Source organism: Salvelinus fontinalis, chromosome 11 (genome assembly GCF_029448725.1).
Source record: "Salvelinus fontinalis isolate EN_2023a chromosome 11, ASM2944872v1, whole genome shotgun sequence".
Lineage (NCBI taxonomy): Eukaryota > Metazoa > Chordata > Actinopteri > Salmoniformes > Salmonidae > Salvelinus > Salvelinus fontinalis.
The window spans coordinates 38,732,886-38,753,039 of record NC_074675.1 but is presented as its reverse complement, the minus strand read 5'-3'; the positions used below and the strand labels follow the sequence as shown (position 1 = coordinate 38,753,039).

The window sequence follows — 20,154 nt, the reverse complement described above, 5'->3', positions numbered from 1 at the left end:
CCTTACTCAAGAACGCAAAAAAGAGACCATGTTAGTCTGCGGCTTTAATATATATATATTTAAATGTTATTACATTGCCGCACCTGCCTTGAATAATGGCTCGCCACTTATCATATAGCCCAGGTATTCCCTAACTGGGGTACACGCAATGCCGTCGGGGGTACACCAAATAAAAATGTGATTCACATTTTTTTTATTATTATAATAATAGAAATTTGATTTGTATGATTGTATGATTTTTTTTTGCAAATGAACTCAAGCTTACGGACAATGTCAAATGTGATATAGCGAAGCACCTGAGTGAGCTAGGTGCGCAATTACGCAGGTACTTTCCTGAAACGGACAACACAAACAACTGGATTCGTTATACCTTTCATGACCTGCCTCCAGTCCACTTACCGATATGTGAACAAGAGCCTCATCGAAATTGCAACAAGTGGTTCTGTGAAAATTGAATTTAATCAGAAGCAACTTCCAAATTTCTGGTTAGGGCTGCGCTCAGAGTTTCTTGCCTTGGCAAATCGCGCTGTTAAGACACTGATGCCCTTTGCAACCACGTACCTCTGTAAGAGTGGATTCTCTTCCCTCACTAGCATGAAAACTAAATACAGACACAGACTGTGTGTGGAAAATGATTTAAGACTGAGACTCTCTCCAATACAACCCAACATTGCAGAGTTATGTGCATCCTTTTAAGCACACGCTTCTCATTAACCTGTGATAAGTTTTTCACAATTTTAGATGAACAGATAAGGTTTTAAATGTAAGATGGCTAAATAAAGAGCAAAATTATTGATTATTATTATATTATTATTTGTGCCCTGGTCCTATAAGAGCTCTTTGTCACTTCCCACGAGCCGGGTTGTGATAAAAACTCACACTCATTCTAATGTTTAATAAATGTATTGTATAGTGTTTGTGGCAGGCTTACAATGATGGCAACAACAACAAAAAACATTTCAGAGTGCTCCGACCCTGGTGCTAGAGGGGGTACGCAGCTGGAGGTTGAACGTTTGAAGGGGTACGGGACTATAAAAAGTTTGGGAAACACTGATATAGCCTATAGGTATTGGATAAAGGCAAAATCATTTGGGCATTTTTTGGGCTTGGACTCATTGCATTTCCTTATTGTAGGGCTCATAAAATGTTTTTAATACATAGCTCATCAGGCTCAGGTAGCATCAGGTTAGAATTTTCATGCTGATCAAAGCTCTAATCAAATCCAGACATATTTATATGCTTTATAATGCTTTTTATTGACACTTCCGGTTTTGACATACCGGGTACCCTCTCGAATGGAACATTTTTTTAAATACTGGGAAATATTCAACCCTAGTGGGTATTGCCGCACCTGCCTTGATAGCCATTTTTTATATCAGAAAATGTAGAGGGGAAAATGTCAACTATTCTCAGAACATAAATGACTAGCCTATTTTTATTCGCTATAGAAATAACCCAACAACTTCCCCAACTCTGTTAAGACCACCGTATTTGGAGAGATATGCTTCTCCGCCTCCACTACTCCAGTAAGCACGCGTAAAAGCGCAGGTACTCTGAATGATAGCTATTCTGACACTGTTGAATAGTTCATTGCCTGTAAATAGGCCTACACCTTATCACCAAGCTCTCCTAAAAAAACATTAAGAACAAATTGGTCTTGAGTGTTAGTGGGTTCGTACGTTAATATGAGAGGCTTTCAGTTTTTTTTAACAGACTGCGCCTCCGTTCTTTACATGTGTGTTAAATAATGTGTGCATTTTGGAATCGTCAACTTTTCTGAGAGGGATGTTGGTGCTTGCAGAAGCCATATCCTCAGCATTTACGTTTTTACATGTATTTCTATAGTGAATCAAAATGGCTACTTTGTTCGGAAATAGATTACATTTCCTTAGATAAAATGCCTATTATTCTCATATAATCTTGATAACAGACAATTAAATATGATTTATGTGGATAGCTAATTTCCTTAAGATATGTGCATTAGGCTAAATTGTAGGTTGCTGATGAGAATAATTGCAGGCAAACATTTCCGTTGAGTCAATCCATATGGTTGGAAATTTATTTTGGACTAATTGGATAATGTATTAGTATTCACACATGACAATTAATTCACACATGGTGTGAGAAGGTGCAATATCGCCCTCTTGAGGTCTAGATGATCGAAATGCGGTGTAGAAAAAAAAACTCGACAAACAAAAAAGTGGGTATATGGGCATATACCTATAGCCCCATACACCACTGTGTGTGCATGCAAGCCTTTTTGTCACTTTAATTACAAATAAAGCTAGTAAGAAAACTGGTCACCTTGCAAAATATGTAAATGTGTGTGAATGTATTCTTTGAATGTGTGTTTACTGTAGTTATTCTCTCAACAGAACAACGAAATGCCTGGTTCCGATGTGGCTGGTGGCACATTGCATATCTCCCCAAAATGACGCACACGTTCAACGAACCAATGGCGTAGAGGTCAACATTACACAAGCGGGAGTTAGTCCCTTCTGATGTAAAATGATACATTTGCAAGACAAAACCAACTTGTGCGCTGCTGCCTCCGTACGGTAACTTGAATGAAGTTGTCCTACTCTGATCTCCAATTTCTCAGTTTCAAAAGGATTCAAAGTTGCATAGCCTACTTGTGGAAGACCCTTTTCGATTCCAACTGATATGGCAGGCAAGTGCACTAACAATAGAGAGACCGCTATCTTTTATTGCCAACAGTATTTTAAACACAGAGTAGGACAATCCTAAATGTGACAGACAGAGTTAAAAACATTACGTTTGTAAGTTTGTGTTGATTTTATTATTCAGTGTCCTACTCATATCCCAGGCACAGACAAAGCAAAAGTCAAGGAGCTCGTTTTAAAGTGCATGCTTGCACGGGAAATGGCATATTGCCCCTACAGCCGGTTCCCGGTCGGTGCCGCCATATTGACAGCAGATGGCGCTATAATTACGGGTAATATCTTAGTCAAGGAGCTTAGATATTACTGACTGGTGTCACTTTTACTCTCTCAACAGCACATTTGACATTTTATGCTAATTGCAGTGAAATTGATTTCGACATGGAATATGTTGTCCTTTGTGTGTGGTTGTTTGTGTAATAGGTTGCAATGTGGAAAATGCCTCTTTTGGCCTCACAGTATGTGCTGAGCGAACAGCAATACAGAGAGCCATAGCAGAGGGACACAGGAAATTCAGTGCTATCGCTGTTACATGGTGAGATACTGGCCCAGTAGCCCTCCATATTCATACCTTCTAAATTACTTCTATGACTGGTGAGACTGAACATATTGAATTGTCTATAACCATGATCTCTAATAACCAGGCTAACCATGTCTCTGGCTGTCTCTGTTTATTTTCTTCTTTCTTTCTCTCTCTCTCAATTCAATTTCCATTGAATTACATTTTCAATTTAAGGGGCTTTATTGGAATGTGAATCATATGTTTACATTGCCAAAGCAAGTTCTCTGTGTGTGTGTGTGTGTGTGTGTGTGTGTGTGTGTGTGTGTGTGTGTGTGTGTGTGTGTGTGTGTGTGTGTGTGTGTGTGTGTGTTCTGTAGTGACATCAAAGATAGTTTTGTGGGACCTTGTGGAGCTTGTCGGCAGGTGCTCATTGAGGTAAGGTCACCACTGATATTTCACAGAACAAAATATAATAATATATCCACAGGCAGCAGGCAAGGATTATGTTTGTACACAATGTGCCTCTAAATCTTTATAAAAATTGTACTACTTTCTTATAGAGTTAAATGATATATATATAGATATGTAATTGTCAACTGTGTTATAAGTCACTCTCTCTCTCACTCTTTCTCTCTCTCCCCAGTTTGGAACAGATTGGGTTGTATACTTGACTAAGCCAGATGGATCATACAAAGAAACCAGCCTCAAAGAACTGCTCCCTCTAGCTTTCTCCCCAGCTCACCTAGGACATTAACTGACACAGCCATGGACATAGCAATAGTTAGCCTACACAGTTACAGTAATTCACACAGTATAGATATGATATTTCACATTCAAAATACTTATTCTCGCTGCGTTCCGTTTAGATGTATTGGTACAGCCAGGCAGAATTTATATTTAGAAATATTATATACATGTTTTTGTTAGAAGAGAAAATACAACTATGTTCAACTACCATTAAAATGACTGTTTGCATTAAATAAAACCATATGATTTCAACGTTTGTACGTTTGTGTATTCATTTATTATTGTATTTGCATATGATTTAGCAAAAACGTCTTCCATTGGAAACATGGAAATAATATAATGTTTGCTAAAATTATATGGCTAGCTAGGGGCTCCCGAGTGGTGCAGCGGTCTAAGGCACTATATCTCAGTGCTAGAGGTGTCACTACAGACCTTGGTTTGATTCCAGGCTGTATCACAACTGACCATGATTGGGAATCCCATAGGGCGGTGCACAGTTGCCTCAGTTTCATCCGGGTTATGGTTTGGCAGGGGTAGGTCATCATTGTAAATAAGAATTTGTTCTTAACTGACTTGCCTAGTTAAAGGTAAAAAAAAAAAAAATGCTTGCCACGTGGTAAAAGTGGGAGTTTCCAGTCACTTACTTCCGGAAACATGGCTAGGTCGAAAATATACAGTATTTTCAACCTCAAAACTTGGAGGCTGTTGTCACGTGGTAAAAGTGGGCATTTACAGTCCGTTACTTCCGGAAACATGGAGGCTGTTGTGGGTGAATTGGTAGCACCCGAAGACCTTTTGGTAAATTTACGTTTTAGAATTCTCTTGATTTAGAACAAAGCTGTATCATGTTTAGACACAACGGTGTCGGAGACACCCAGCTTTCCAGATACACTCGTTAATATGTGATCAAACGTTTACAACAGTTAAGGTGTAGAAGTGAAACATATGCTAGCTAACGTTATCTAGCCATATTGCTAGTAACTAGCTAGCTACAGTAACGTTAGTTGTCATTCCGTACACAATCACTAACACTAGCTGCGTGCTGTTGGGTCGTTTTGCCTAACTACACAGTATACAGATATTTATGAAGCCTTTTGATTGATATTTCAATCCAACGAAAAGTTTAAAAGCCAAGTGTTGAGCGCATTGTTGTGTTTTTCATATTGCATCTTGAATGCTGTTCGACCAACGTTAGTTAGCTTGCACGACACGCGGTTTTTATTTTTTTCATTTCACCTTTATTTAACCAGGTAGGCTAGTTGAGAACAAGTTCTCATTTACAACTGCGACCTGGCCAAGATAAAGCAAAGCAGTTCGACACATACAACAACAGAGTTACACATGGAATAAACAAACATACAGTCAATAAAACAGTAGAAAAAGTAAAAATACAGTGTGTGCAAATGAGGTAGGATAAGGGAGGTAAGGCAATAAATAAGCCATGGTGGCGAAGTAATTAGAATATAGCAATGAAACACTGGAATGGTAGATGTGCAGAAGATGAATGTGCAAGTAGAGATACTGTGGTGCAAAGGAGCAAGATAAATAAATAAATACAGTATGGGGATGAGGTAGTTGGATGGGATATTTACAGATGGGCTATGTACAGGTGCAGTGATCTGTGATCTGCTCTGACAGCTGGTGCTTAAAGCTAGTGAGAGAGGTATGAGTCTCCAGCTTCAGTGATTTTTGCAGTTCGTTCCAGTCATTGGCAGCAGAGAACTGGAAGGAAAGGCGGCCAAAGGAAGAATTGGCTTTGGGGGTGACCAGTGAGATACACCCGTGCTACGGGTGGGTGTGGTTATCGTGACCAGTGAGCTGAGATAAGGCACAGATTTACCTAGCAAAGACTTATAGATGACCTGGAGCCAGTGGGTCTGGCGACGAATATGTAGCAAGGGCCAGCCGACTAGAGCATACAGGTCGCAGTGATATAACGCTTGACCATGATACAGCATTGATGTAGCTACTGTACTGTCAACATCAAACTTCCATTACTAAAGGTCTCGGATTAATATTTTTATTTTATTATTATGACAGGAACACAGTCTTGGAAAATGCTACAACAATTGAGATTGTTTATTATCACTGCCTTCAGTAAATTCACCAGTAAAGACTATCAACACCCTGAACCCACTAAAGGTACCCATATTTGTTCTGTTTTTTGACCATCAGAAATTTGAGAAGAAGTACAACTCTGAATTGGTGAAGGGGGGCGTATCGAAGGAGACCAAGTTTGAATATGCATGGTGTCTGACCCGGAGCAAGTATTCAGGCGACATCAAGAAAGGAATCGTATTGCTGGAAGGTGGGTAGCCTACAGTAGTTCTGTACTCGGAAGACAATAAGATATCCTTACAAATGTCTCTCATAAAATAATGATGTACAGTGCCTTCGGAAAGTATTCAGACCCCTTGACCATTTCCATATTTTGTTACATTACAGCCTTATTCTAAAATGGATTCAATAAATAAAAATCCGCAGCAATCTACACTAGAGGTCGACCGATTATGATTTTTCAACGCCGATACCGATTATTGGAGGACAAAAAAAGCTGATACCGATTAATCGGCCGATTTAAAACTTTTTTTTGGTAAGTATTTATATATATATATCATACACACACACATATTTTTGTAATGATGACAATTGCAACAATACTGAATGAACAATGAACACTTATTTTAACTTAATATAATACATAAATAAAATCAATTTAGTCTCAAAGAACATGAGAACATATGTTAAAACGAACCACCAGCTTTCATGGGTCTTCCATATTCCCAGTTAAGAAGTTTTAGGTTGTAGTCCAGAAAGCAGAGCTTGTCTGCATGGTCCCCTGTCAGTCTGCTCCTCCGCGAAACACAGACCTTATTTGAAGTAGATCAAGACATTCTCTATGGAAGACATGACCGGTAAAATAACGAAGGAACCCCTTTCAAGTTCAGCCGCAAGTTATTACAGGAATTATAACGCGTCGACTATTTCTCTCTAAACCATATACCTTTGACTAATCCGGAAACTATCACCTCGAAAACAAAACGTTTATTCCGTTCCGTATTTTATCTAACGGGTGGCATCCATGAGTCTAAATATTCCTGTTACATTGCACAACCTTCAATGTTATGTCATAATTACGTAAAATTCTGGCAAATTAGTTCGCAAAGAGCCAGGCGGCCCAAACTGTTGCATATACCCTGACTCTGCGTGCAATGAACGCAAGAGAAATGACACAATTTCACCTGGTTAATATTGCCTGCTAACCTGGATTTCTTTTAGCTAAATAAGCAGGTTTAAAAATATATACTTGTGTATTGATTTTAAGAAAGTCATTGATGTTTATGGTTAAGTACACATTGGAGCAATCGCAGTCATTGATTGATTGTTTTTTATAAGATACGTTTAATGCTAGCTAGCAACTTACCTTAGCTTACTGCATTCGCGTAACAGGCAGGCTCCTCGTGGAGTGCAATTTAATCAGGTATTAGAATATTGGGATTAGTTAACTGTAAGGTTGCAAGATTGGATCCCCCGAGCTGACAAGGTTAAAAATATGTCGTTCTGCCCCGTTCCTAGGCCGTCATTGAAAATAAGAATGTGTTCTTAACTGACTTGCCTAGTTAAGTAAAGATTAAATAAAGGTGTAAAAAAGAAATAATAGAAGAAAAAAAAATAATAATTTACAAATCGGGGCCCAAAAATACTGATTTCCGATTGTTATGCAAACTTGAAATCGGCCCTAATTAATCGGCCATTCTGATTAATCGGTCGACCTCTAATCTACACACAATACCCCATAATGACGAAACAAAAACAGTTTTTTAGACATGTATGCACATGTATAAAAAACAGAAAAGCCTTATTTACTTATTTAGAAGTATTCAAACCCTTTGCGATGAGACTCGAAATTGAGTTGAGGTGCATCCTGTTTCCATTATTCTTGAGATGTTTATATAATTTCACACAGTTGACAGTGCATGATAGAGCAAAAACAAAGCCATGAGGTCGAAGGAATTGTCCGTAGAGCTCCTGGACGGGATTGTGTCGAGGCACAGATTTATGTATTTCTTTTATTGAGCCTTTATTTAACTAGGCAAGTCAGTTAAGAACAAATTCTTATTTACAATGATGGCCTACCCAGATCTGGAGAAAGGTACCAAAACATTTCTGCAGCATTGAAGGTCCCTGAGAACACAGTGGCCTCCATCATTCCTAAATGGAAGAAGTTTGAAACCACCAACACCCTTCCTAGAGCTGGTCAAACTGAGCAATCGTGGGAGAAGGGCCTTGGTCAGGGAGGTGACCAAGAACCCAATCTCTGCACCACTCCACCAATCAGGCCTTTACGGTAGAGTGGCCAGACGGAAGCCCTCCTCAGTAAAATGCATATGACAGCCCGCATGAAAGGCACGTAAAGACTCTCAGACCATGAGAAACAAGATTCTCTGGTCTGATGAAACCAAGATTGAAATCTTTGGCCTGAATGCCAAGCGTAAATTCTGAAGGAAACCTGGCACCATCCCTACTGTGAAGCATGGTGGTGCCAGCATCATGCTGTGGGGATGTCTTTCAGTGGCAGGGACTGGAAGACTAGTCAGGATCGAGGCAAAGATGAACGGAGCAACGTACATGATGAAAAGCTACTCCAGAGTGCTCAGGACCTTAGACTGGGGCGAAAGTTCACCTTCCAACAGGACAACGACCCTAAGCACACAGCCAAACAACGCAGGAGTGGCATCGGGACAAGTCTCTGAATGTACTTGAGTGGCCCAGCCAGAGCCCGGACTTGAACTCGATTTGAACATCTCTGGAGCGACCTGACAATAGCTGTGCAGCGACGCTCCCCATCCAAGGCTGTAATCGATGCCAAAGGTGCTTGAATAAAATACAGAGTAAAGGGTCTGAATACTTGTGAAAATGTAATATTTCAGTTTTATTTTTATATTTTTTATAGATGAGCAAAAGAATCTAAACCTGTTTTTGCTTTGTCATTATTGGTATTGTGTGTAGATTGATGGGGGGGCTATTTTAAAAAACAATACCTAACGTGTCAAGAGGTCTGAATACTTTCCGAAGGCCCTGTATATAAGTGATTGGATCTTTTTGGAATGAAATGCTGACATAGTGCAATGTAAAGTGCATTGGCCTACTTAAACTTTTAGGGATAGGGGGCAGCATTTTCACTTTGGATGAATAGCGTGCCCAGAGTGAACTGCCTCCTACTCGTATTACTATTGGATAGAAAACACTCTGAAGTTTCTAAAACTGTTTGAATGATGTCTGTGAGTATAACAGAACTCATATGGCAGGCAAAAACCTGAGAAAAAAATCCAAACAAGAAGTGGGGATTCTGAGGCCGGTCGATTTTCAACTCATCGCCTATTGAAATCCCAGTGGGATAAGGATCTGTTTGCACTTCCTACAGCTTCCACTAGATGTCAACAGTCTGTAGAATGTTGAATGAAGCTTCTACTGTGATGTTGAGCCGGATGGGAGCTGTTTGAGTCAGTGGTCTGGCAGAGAGCCAGGTCCTGGTCATGCGCATTCCACATGATATCGACTTGCGTTCCATTACTTCTATAGACACACAGGAATTCTCCAGTTGGAACGTTATTGAATATTTATGATAACAACATCCTAAAGATTGATTCTATACTTAGTTTGACAAGTTTATTCGACCTGTAATATAACTTTTTGAAGTTTTCGTCCGAAGTTCGCCTGGACCTGCACGAGTGTTTGGATATGTGTACTAAACGTGCTAACAAAAGTAGCTATTTGGACATAAATAATGGATATTATCGGACAAAACAACAATTTATTGTGGAACTAGGATTCCTGGGAGTGCATTCTGATGAAGATCATCAAAGGTAAGGGAATATTTATAATGTAATTTCGTATTTCTGTTGACTTCAACATGGCGGACAAATGTTGTTTCTATCTGAGCACCGTCTCAGATTATTGCATGGTTTGCTTTTTCCGTATAAAGTTTTTTTTAAATCTGACACAGCGTTTGCATGTTTATCTTTAATTTTATGTAAAACATGTATCTTTCATCAAAGTTTATGATGAGTATTTCTGTTATTTGATGTGGCTCTCTACAATTTCTCCGGATATTTTGGAGGCATTTCTGAACATGGCGCCAATGTAAACTGAGGTTTTTGGATATAAATATGCACATTATCGAACAAAACATACATGTATTGTGTAACATGATGTCCTATGAGTGTCATCTGATGAAGATCATCAAAGGCTAGTGATTAATTTTATCTCTATTTCTGCTTTTTGTGACTCCTATCTTTGGCTGGGAAAATGGCTGTGTGTTTTTTGGACTTGGCGGTGATCTAACATAATCATATGTTGTGTTTTCGCTGTAAAGCATTTTTTAAATCGGACACGATGGGTAGATTAACAAGATGTTTATCTTTCATTTGCTGTATTGGACTTGTTAATGTGTGAAAGTTACAAATTTCTAAAATATATATTTTTGAATTTCCCACGCTGCCTTTTCAGCGGAATGTCGTCGAGGGGGTTCCGCTAGCGGAACGTGTGTCCTAGAAAGGTTTTAACCCGCCTATAATAATGTTACTGGGACTGTTGCTCAATTTGTTTTATAGAGCTGGTTAACAAGGGATCAAAGGACGATGCCAGAGACTTCCTGTTCTACCTAGCTGTGGCCAACTACAGACTTAAGGTGACATTCACTGTACTACTATTACTACTAATATTACCCCCCAGGTTTTAAGAGAGAATTTATTTATTGTAATGAAATGGATTACTCTATCTCCCATCTCTGTTGAGTTGATTGCGGAAGATATCATTGCACCTTTTACTCAATTGTATCTCTCTCTCTCTATCGCTCCATATATCTCTTTATCATCATAGGATTATGAGAAAGCTCTGAAGTACATCCGCACTCTCCTGAAGAATGAACCTGGGAACAAGCAAGCCTTGGAGCTGGAAAAGCTCATAGACAAGGCTCTAAAAAAAGGTGAATGGCGAAGAACAGGGAGCATATATGAAGGCTGGAACGCAATAGTTCTAATTTGAATAATTTCCTTGTCTCCTTCATGATCACTGGTGTAGCAGGACATGACGGGTAGAAGATGGATAGGTGTAAGTAATAAGGGCAATGTTCATGTTTTGACATTCACTTTTTTCCACACAGATGGCTTGGTCGGCATGGCGATCGTCGGGGGAATCGGCCTGGGCGTGGCCGGATTAGCAGGCCTCATTGGATTGGCTGTGTCTAAGGGTCATGGTCCGAGGTCCTAATATGAAGTGTGGAGGGCCTTAGCTTTACTAACACACCTCAAAGAAAGACTGACGACAAGCATTCTCTTAACTTGTCCCCCATAACAAATTCAACTAAGGTTGGAAATGGATGGTGTTTCCAAAGATGAGAAGATCACCCGATGAGCTTCCAAAAACATCTCACTCACATTGTCCATGGAATAATGTTTGGGGATTGGTTTCTGAAAGTAGCCTTAATTTCACTTAAATTGTCTTTGTATTTTAACAGGGGTTTTGATTCCAGTGAATTCGACATGTGTATATTCATACAGAAGTATATTGTGCCACATTTCTTTCTTCCATATTATACAGTGTAAATAAGGGTGATAAAATATGTAGCTGAACGGAATGGCATTTCTTGACTTACTGCCCTCAGTATGTTAGTTAGCAAGATGAATACCCAACTAATTTGTCTTTAATTTGCAGTGTAGAAGTCAAAATAACAGTATTTATCCACAATATAGCACCATTTACTCAAGTGATCGTAATAACAGGATACTAACATGATTATGATTGTTTTGTATCTGGTGTAAAGTAATACATCAAAATACCAAGACTTATCAACTTTTGATTGTAAATTAATTCATTTAAAGTTGGTATGGTTCTTAATGTACACATTTGGAATGCACTATTGGAGATAAGATTCATCATTGTCATCATAATCCTTGCAGATGTTCAGTGTAAACCAACCACACGTTTGGGTCACTGCATGCTTTGTTGTCTTTTGAATTGTTATAAATGATCAACAGGATGGAAGGAAATGAATAAAGGGCAGAGCTAGTATACACGCACAATGTTGGCAGACCCATCTCCCAGTCTGTTCAATCTATCAACGTCATTCTCTAAAGGGATCGTCTATTGATCGACCAAAGTACAGTTTGCACTCCTCAATCCTCCCTGACCTGCTCGTTGTTTTCACACGTCTAACTCGCATTCTCTTTACTGTTGATGTGCATGTGCCAGGGTTGTGTTCATTATGGCAAACCGTAGCAAAAGGTTTTGCAACAGAAAACAAAAACAAGCATTTCTTATTAGTTCAGGTAGCCTACTCCAGGTAGCCCTAGTTCATGTAGCTTCTCCCTGTTTCAGTCCATTTTCTTCTGTTTGGAGCGGGTCGAGAGTTTCAAGTTCCTTGGTTGTAAACATCACTAAGGACCTATCACGGTCCAAACACACCAAGACAGTCATGTAGAGCACTCCCCAAAGCCTATTCCCCCACAGAAGGCTGAAAAGATTTGGCATGGGACCTCAGATCCTCAAAAAGTTATACAGCTGCACCATCGAGTGCATCCTGACTGGTTGCAGCACCGCTTGGTATGGCAACTGTTCGGCATCCAATCGCAAGGCGCTACAGAGGGTAGTGCGTACGGCCCAGTACATCACTGGGGTCAAGCTTCCTGCCATCCAGGACCTCTATACCAGGCGGTGTTAGAGGAAATGCCCTAACAATTGTCAAAGGCTCCAGCCACCCAAGTCCTAAACTGTTCTCTCTGCTATCGCACGGCAAGCGGTACCAGAGCGGTTAATCAAAGGGCTACCAGAACTATTTACATTGACCCCCTTATTGTATTCTTATTTCATATTTTTTAAATTGCAATGTCCGTACTGTGAGACGTAGCTGATCGTCCTCACAGTGGCAGACCACGTGTAACAACACCTGCACAGGATCGGTACATCCAAACATCACACCTGCGGGACAGGTACAGGATGGCAACAACAACTGCCTGAGTTACACCAGGAACGTACAATCCCTCCATCAGTGCTCAGACTGACCGCAATAGGCTGAGAGAGGCTGGACTGAGGGCTTGTAGGCCTGTTGTAAGGCAGGTCCTCACCAGACATCACCGGCAACAACGTGGGCACAAACCCACCGTCGCTGGACCAGACAGGACTGGCAAAAAGTGCTCTTCACTGACGAGTCGCAGTTTTGTCTCACCAGGGTCATGGTATGATTCGCGTTTATGGTCGAAGGAATGAGTGTTACACCGAGGCCTGTACTCTGGAGGGGGATCGATTTGGAGGTGGAGGGTCTGTCATGGTCTGGGGCGGTGTGTCACAGCATCATCGGACTGAGCTTGTTGTCATTGCAGGCAATCTCAATGCTGTGCGTTACAGGGAAGACATCCTCCTCCCTCATGTGGTACCCTTCCTGCAGGCTCATCCTGACATGACCCTCCAGCATGACAATGCCACCAGCCATACTGCTCGTTCTGTACTTGATTTCCTGCAAGACAGGAATGTCAGTGTTCTGCCATGGCCAGCAAAGAGCCTGGATCTCAATCCCATTGAGCACGTCTGGGACCTGGTGGAAGAGTGGGGTAACATCTCATAGCAAGAACTGGCAAATCTGGTGCAGTCCATGAGGAGGAGATGCACTGCACTACTTAATGCAGCTGGTGGCCACACCAGACACTGACTGTTACTTTTGATTTTGACCCCCCTTTGTTCAGGGACACATTATTCCATTTCTGTTAGTCACATGTCTGCGTAACTTGTTCAGTTTATGTCTATGTTGTTGAATCTTGTTATTTTCATACAAATATTTACACATGTTAAATTTGCTAAAAATAAACGCAGTTGACAGTGAGGACGTTTCTTTTTTTGCTGAGTTTACATTCACATTCCTTCACTCTATTCAATTACGCTGCTGCTACTCTGTTTATTATCTATGCATAGTCACATGACCCCTTCCTGCATGTACATTACCTCGACAAACCTATACACTGCACATTGACAAGGTACCTGAACACCTTGTATATAGCCTTGCACAATTGGCCCAGCGTCGTCCGAGTTTGGCAGGTGTAGGACGTCATTGTAAATAAGAATTTGTTCTTATCTGACTTGCCTAGTTAAATAAAGGTTAAATATATATATATATATTTTTATTGTTGGTTAAGGGGTTGTAAGTTATCATTTCATGGTAAGGTCTACACCTGTATTATTCGACGCATGTGACAAATAACATTTGATTTGGCTGTTCACTAGCCTAGTTCAGTTTGGTGTCAAACGCTCCAGAATGGATTCACTCACTGTGGATATAATTTTACAACATGAAGGTTTAAAGATTATGGATGATAGGTTATTACTTACGTAGGCCTTATCAGCTGCCAGCGTTGTTAGCTAGCTACTCATTAACTCTTCGACACGACCGAAACTCACCATGACAAAGCATCAGGCAAAATTATTCTCATTTGGGTTGGTGTGCTAAGGCCAGGGACACAAGGAAAAGCACATCACATAAAAGGGATAGTTCAGCCAAATTACAAATTAATGTGTATATTTGGCTGTGTTTACACAGGCAGCCCAATTGTGATATTTAGACCAATTATTTGTCTTATCGGTCAAAATTCCAATTAGTGGAAAAATATCAGCCTTAGTTTCATTACTTTGAAAGGCAAGGAGAGACTGCAATCCACAATTAGTTTTTTTGAAATTAGCCACTGCCATCAATTGCTAATAGAAGCATTACAGAGAAGGGCATTTAACTTTCTATATCAGGTTGACGGGAAACCCAACTTAGTTTCTGCATTGTCCATTATACCAGAGTAATTTATCAGATTACTGGCTTCCACACATCCTGTACACACACACTTTTCTAAGCAGTGCCGTTATGGGAATGGTAATAGACCGTTTTTTATTTTAACATATTACACCAAGGACATCACAAGGATTCATCAAATAGTCCAAATGTCATGAAATAACACAGCCATATAACTAATCATTTAAAACCACTCAGTTAATTGGCAGATACAGTACTTAGTGCCTAATTGATACTTAGCTGGAGTGAAATCAACATAGACATGTGGGTGCCAACACTGAGAAGCACTGGTCTCGACCACGGTCTCTCAAACAATGGGTCGGAACCCAAAGTGGGCCCTAGGCATGTGAGAGGTGAGTTCTGAGTTATGAGAATACATCTATATTCACACATTATTTCTTCTTAATTTGAGTCATTGAGGATGATTTGCGTCACGGGAGAACGGTCAATTTCTCAATTGGGTCTGAAGCAGAAAAAGTCATAAAAAGAACCTGGTCTAGACTAACTTGAACCTTAGATCTACGCCCAACCAACCCCTAGCTCACAGCTTTAGCCAGTGTACTTGCAGAGCAATCACAATTTAATGATGACAAATACCTGTAAAGAGTTAGGGAAACTTACACACCCTTCCATAAAAAATCACATTAAAATCTTTTTGACAGTTATAGTCATAACAACATGAAGAACTAATGGTTCGGACAACAGCTCAGAAGCCATGCTGGAGCAGAGGAAGCCATACAATTAGGCTTCGGTAAACATGGGCAGAAAACATCTTTCATCTCTCCTTTTCTTTTCAGAGCAAGTGAACTCCGGTGTAGGCGGACAACAGAGCTAGCAGGCTATAGGCTAGACTACATTTACTAGGCAGCATCTCAATAGCCTAAAGAAGCTTTCTCTCTCATTTACTGACGTGAAATAACTGGACAGGGCAAAAAAATACGTACAACAGCAGGCATCTGTATCACTTTCACCTGTCCGTTGTTTTCAGATCAGTTCAGATGAAGAAGAGGAGATGAGAAGATGAAGAAAGGAAGCCACAGACTACTGAGATGCAGCCTATACTTCAACCCCCTGTCACTGAATCAGGTTAAGGATTAACATTGTTCTGAATGGTAATATTAGTGGGGGTCCGGGTTCCAGGAAGTGTGTGACTATGTTACACTTACTCTACAACAACCATGCAACAGATGGTAGCCTATGTGATTTGGGTGTGTTACTTGGAACTGGCAGTTTTAGTGGGATGGTAAATGTGACAGTTGACCTTGTGTCAGGTAGCCTTGAAGCAATAAAATTCACGACCAAAACAAATATAACTGGAGGAACACATTTTGTCCAGATCTCCTCAGTCATCCCTTTAAAACACCAATTTACAACACCTGACTCTATGCCAGTTAGGAATTTGTCAGCATCAATATCATGTTGCCTGTATTCTTTAGTGGAACTGGCATAGGTCAACCTGCAATGATGCAGAAACTGAATTTCATATTGAAAAAATATGAATAGGCTATGTATCAAATTAAGAATAAAGAGAAAAAATATTTGGGATGTGATGTTGGACAATGTAATATCTCAATGTTTTAGCTATATTAGTACATCCATTATAATATGTAATAAAATAAAAAATCCCCTTTATTTAACCAGGTAGGCCAGTTGAGAACAAGTTCTCATTTACAACTGCGACCTGGCCAAGATAAAGCAAAGCAGTGCGACACAAACAACAACACAGAGTTACACATGGCATAAACAAGCGTACAGTCAATAACACAATAGAATAAAAAAAGAAAGTCTATATACAGTGTGTGCAAAGGGCGTGAGGAGGTAAGGCAATAAATAGGCCATAGGAGCTAAGTAATTACAATTTAGCAAATTAACACTGGAGTGATAGATGTGCAAGTAGAAATACTGGTGTGCAGAAGAGTAGAAAAGTAAATAAAAACAATATAGGGATGAGGTAGGTAAATTGGATGGGCTATTTACAGATGGGCTATGTACAGCTGCAGCGATCAGTTAGCTACTCAGATAGCTGATGTTTAAAGCTAGTGAGTGAAATAAATGTCTCCAGCTTCAGAGATTTTTGCAAATCGTTCCAGTCATTGACAGCAGAGAACTGGAAGGAAAGGCTGCCAAAGGAGGTGTTGGCTTTGAGGATGACCAGTGAGATATACCTGCTGGAGCACGTGCTACGGGTGGGTGTTGTTATCGTGACCAGTGAGCTGAGATAAGGCGGAGCTTTACCAAGCAAAGACTTATAGATGTCTTGGAGACAGTGGGTCTGGCGACGAATATGTAGCGAGGGCCAGCCGACTAGAGCATACAGGTCGCAGTGGTGGGTGGTATATGGGGCTTTGGTGACAAAACGGATGGAACTGTGATAGACTGGATCCAGTTTGCTGAGTAGAGTGTTGGAGGCTATTTTGTAAATGACATCGCCGAAGTCGAGGATCGTTAGGATAGTTAGTTTTTCTACGGTATATTTGGTGGTGTGAGTGAAGAAGGCTTAGTTGCGAAATAGAAAGCCTTTTCCTGATTTATTTTTTGGATTGGAGATGTTTAATATGAGTCTGGAAGGAGAGTTTACAGTCTAGCCAGACACCTAGGTATTTGTAGTTGTCCAAATATTCTAAGTCAGAACCGTCCAGAGTAGTGATGCTAGTCGGGCGGGCGGGTGCGGGCAGCGAACGGTTGAAAAGCATGCATTTAGTTTTACTAGCGTTTAAGAGCAGTTGGAGGCCATGGAAGGTGTGTTGTATGGCATTGAAGCTCGTTTGGAGGTTTGTTAACAAAGTGTCCGAAGAAGGGCCAGATGTATATAGAATGGTGTCATCTGCGTAGAGGTGGATCAGGGAATCACCCGCAGCAAGAGCGACATCGTTGATATATACAGAGAAAAGAGTCAGCCTGAGAATTGAACCATGTGGTACCCCACTGTCACGCCCTGACCATAGTTTGCGTTGTTTGTTTCTATGTTTTGTTTGGTCAGGGTGTGATATGAGTGGGCATTCTATGTTGTATGTCTAGTTTGTCTGTTTCTATGTGTTTGGTCTGATATGGTTCTCAATCAGAGGCAGGTGTTAGTCGTTGTCTCTGATTGGGAACCATATTTAGGTAGCCTGTTTTGTATTGTGGGTGGTGGGTGATTGTTCCTGTTACTGTGTTCCTGTGTCTGTGTTCACGTTACGGGACTGTTTCGTCTTCGTTCATTTTGTCGTTTTATTGTTTTTGTTCGTTGTTAAAGTATTCTATTAAAATGGATAATCATCACGCTGCATTTTGGTCCTCCTCTCTTTCGCCCAACGAAGAACGTTACAGAATCACCCACCACAACCAGACCAAGCAGCATGGTAACGGGCAGCAGCAGCATCAGCAGCAGCAGCAGCGGCCGAAATCTCAGGACTCCTGGACATGGGAGGAGATTTTAAACGGAGAAGGACCCTGGGCTCAGGTTGGTGAATATCGCCGCCCCAAAGCAGAGCTGGAGGCAGCGAAAGCTGAGAGGCGGTGGTATGAGGAGGCAGCACGGCAGCGCGGTTGGAATCCCGAGAGGCAGCCCCAAAAATGTCTTGGGGGGGGGACACGGGGAGTGTAGCTGGGTCAAGTAGGAGACCTGAGCCAACTCCCCGTGCTTACCGTGGAGAGAGAGGGACTGTGCAGGCACCGTGTTATGCCGTGAGGCGCACGGTTTCCCCGGTGCGCAGGCATAGCCCGGTGCGGTACATAGCAGCACCTCGTATCGGCCGGGCTAGAGTAGGCATCGAGCCAGGTGCCATGAAGCCGGCTCAGCGCATCTGGTCTCCAGTGCGCCTCCTCGGGCTGGGGTACATGGCACCAGCCCTACGCATGGTGTCCCCGGTTCGCCAGCACAGCCCAGTGCGGGCTATTCCACCTCGCCGCACTGGCCTGGCTACGGGGAGCATTCAGCCAGGTAGGGTTGGACAGGCTCAGTGCTCGAGACCTCCAGTGAGCCTCCACGGTCCGGTCTATCCGGTGCCTCCTCCACGTACCAGACCTCCGGTGGCAGCCCCACGCACCAGGCTGTTTCTCCATTTCCTTCCTCCAGGTGCTCCCGTCTGTCCAGCACTGTCAGAGTCTCCCTCCTGTCCAGTGCCGCCTGAGTCTCCCTCCTTTCCAGCGCCGCCTGAGCCACCCGTCTGTCCAGCGCCGCCTGAGCCGTCCTCCTGTCCAGCGCCGCCTGAGCCGTCCGTCTGTCCAGCGCCGCCTGAGCCGCCCGTCTGTCCAGCGCCGCCTGAGCCGCCCGTCTGTCCAGCGCCGCCTGGGCCGCCCGTCTGTCCAGCGCCGCCTGAGCCGCCTGTCTGTCCAGAGCCGCCCGTCTGTCCTGAACCGCCAGAGCCGCCCGTCAGTGAGGAGCCACCAGAGCCGCCTGTCAGTCAGGAGCCGCCAGAGCCGCCTGTCAGTCAGGAGCCGCCAGAGCCGCCCGCCAGTCAGGAGCCGCCAGAGCCGCCCGTCAGTCGGGAGCCGCCGGAGCCGCCCGCCAGTCTGGAGCCGCGAGAGCCGCCCGCCAGTCCGGAGCTGCCAGAGCCGCCCTTCAGTCCGGAGCTGCCCCTCAGTCCGGAGCTGCCCCTCAGTCCGGAGCTGCCCTTCAGTCCGGAGCTGCCCCTCAGTCCGGAGCTGCCCCTCAGTCCGGAGCTGCTCCTCAGTCCAGAGGCGCTCCTCAGTCCAGTGGGGCCTTTTATTAGGGTCCTCGGTCCAAGGTCGGAGGCGAGGGTCGCCGCTCTAAAGAGGCCAATGAAGAGGTCAATGACTATGGTGGAGTGGGGTCCACGTCCCGCGCCAGAGCCGCCACCGCGGACTGATGCCCACCCAGACCCTCCCCTATAGGTTTAGGTTTTGCGGCCGTAGTCCGCACCTTCGGGGTGGGGGGGGGGGATACTGTCACGCCCTGACCATAGTTTGCGTTGTTTGTTTCTATGTTTTGTTTGGTCAGGGTGGGATATGAGTGGGCATTCTATGTTGTATGTCTAGTTTGTCTGTTTCTATGTGTTTGGCCTGATATGGTTCTCAATCAGAGGCAGGTGTTAGTCGTTGTCTCTGATTGGGAACCATATTTAGGTAGCCTGTTTTGTATTGTGGGTGGTGGGTGGGTGATTGTTCCTGTTACTGTATTCCTGTGTTTGTGTTCACGTTACGGGACTGTTTCGTCTTCGTTCATTTTGTCGGTTTATTGTTTTTGTTCGTGGTTAAAGTATTCTATTAAATGGATAATCATCACGCTGCATTTTGGTCCTCCTCTCTTTCGCCCGACGAAGAACGTTACACCCACAGGTTGTTCAATTATTTATTTCCTAAAAATACATGTAGGCTAAGTCAACTTTCATGTATTCCGACATACTGTGAACACAAGGACACAGAGCAACCATTGGACTTTCGTAAGTCTCCAT

The 20,154-nt window shown here is 42.5% G+C and overlaps 2 protein-coding genes across 2 annotated transcripts; both read left to right on the top strand.

The window, feature by feature from the left end:
• The first annotated feature begins 2,516 nt into the window (after window positions 1-2,516).
• On the top strand, window positions 2,517-4,182 carry zgc:103586. The gene is made up of 4 exons (XM_055937119.1): window positions 2,517-2,956; window positions 3,105-3,216; window positions 3,561-3,618; window positions 3,827-4,182. Exons 1-4 carry the CDS (start codon window positions 2,869-2,871, stop codon window positions 3,935-3,937), a joined length of 369 nt encoding a protein of 122 aa, XP_055793094.1. The 5' UTR covers window positions 2,517-2,868; the 3' UTR covers window positions 3,938-4,182.
• Window positions 4,183-4,605: 423 nt separating this feature from the next.
• Window positions 4,606-13,807, top strand: LOC129865705 (mitochondrial fission 1 protein-like). The gene is made up of 5 exons (XM_055938670.1): window positions 4,606-4,728; window positions 6,106-6,238; window positions 10,545-10,621; window positions 10,813-10,918; window positions 11,096-13,807. The coding sequence occupies exons 1-5, from the start codon at window positions 4,684-4,686 to the stop codon at window positions 11,200-11,202; spliced, it is 468 nt and encodes a 155-aa protein (XP_055794645.1). The 5' UTR covers window positions 4,606-4,683; the 3' UTR covers window positions 11,203-13,807.
• Window positions 13,808-20,154: the final 6,347 nt, after the last annotated feature.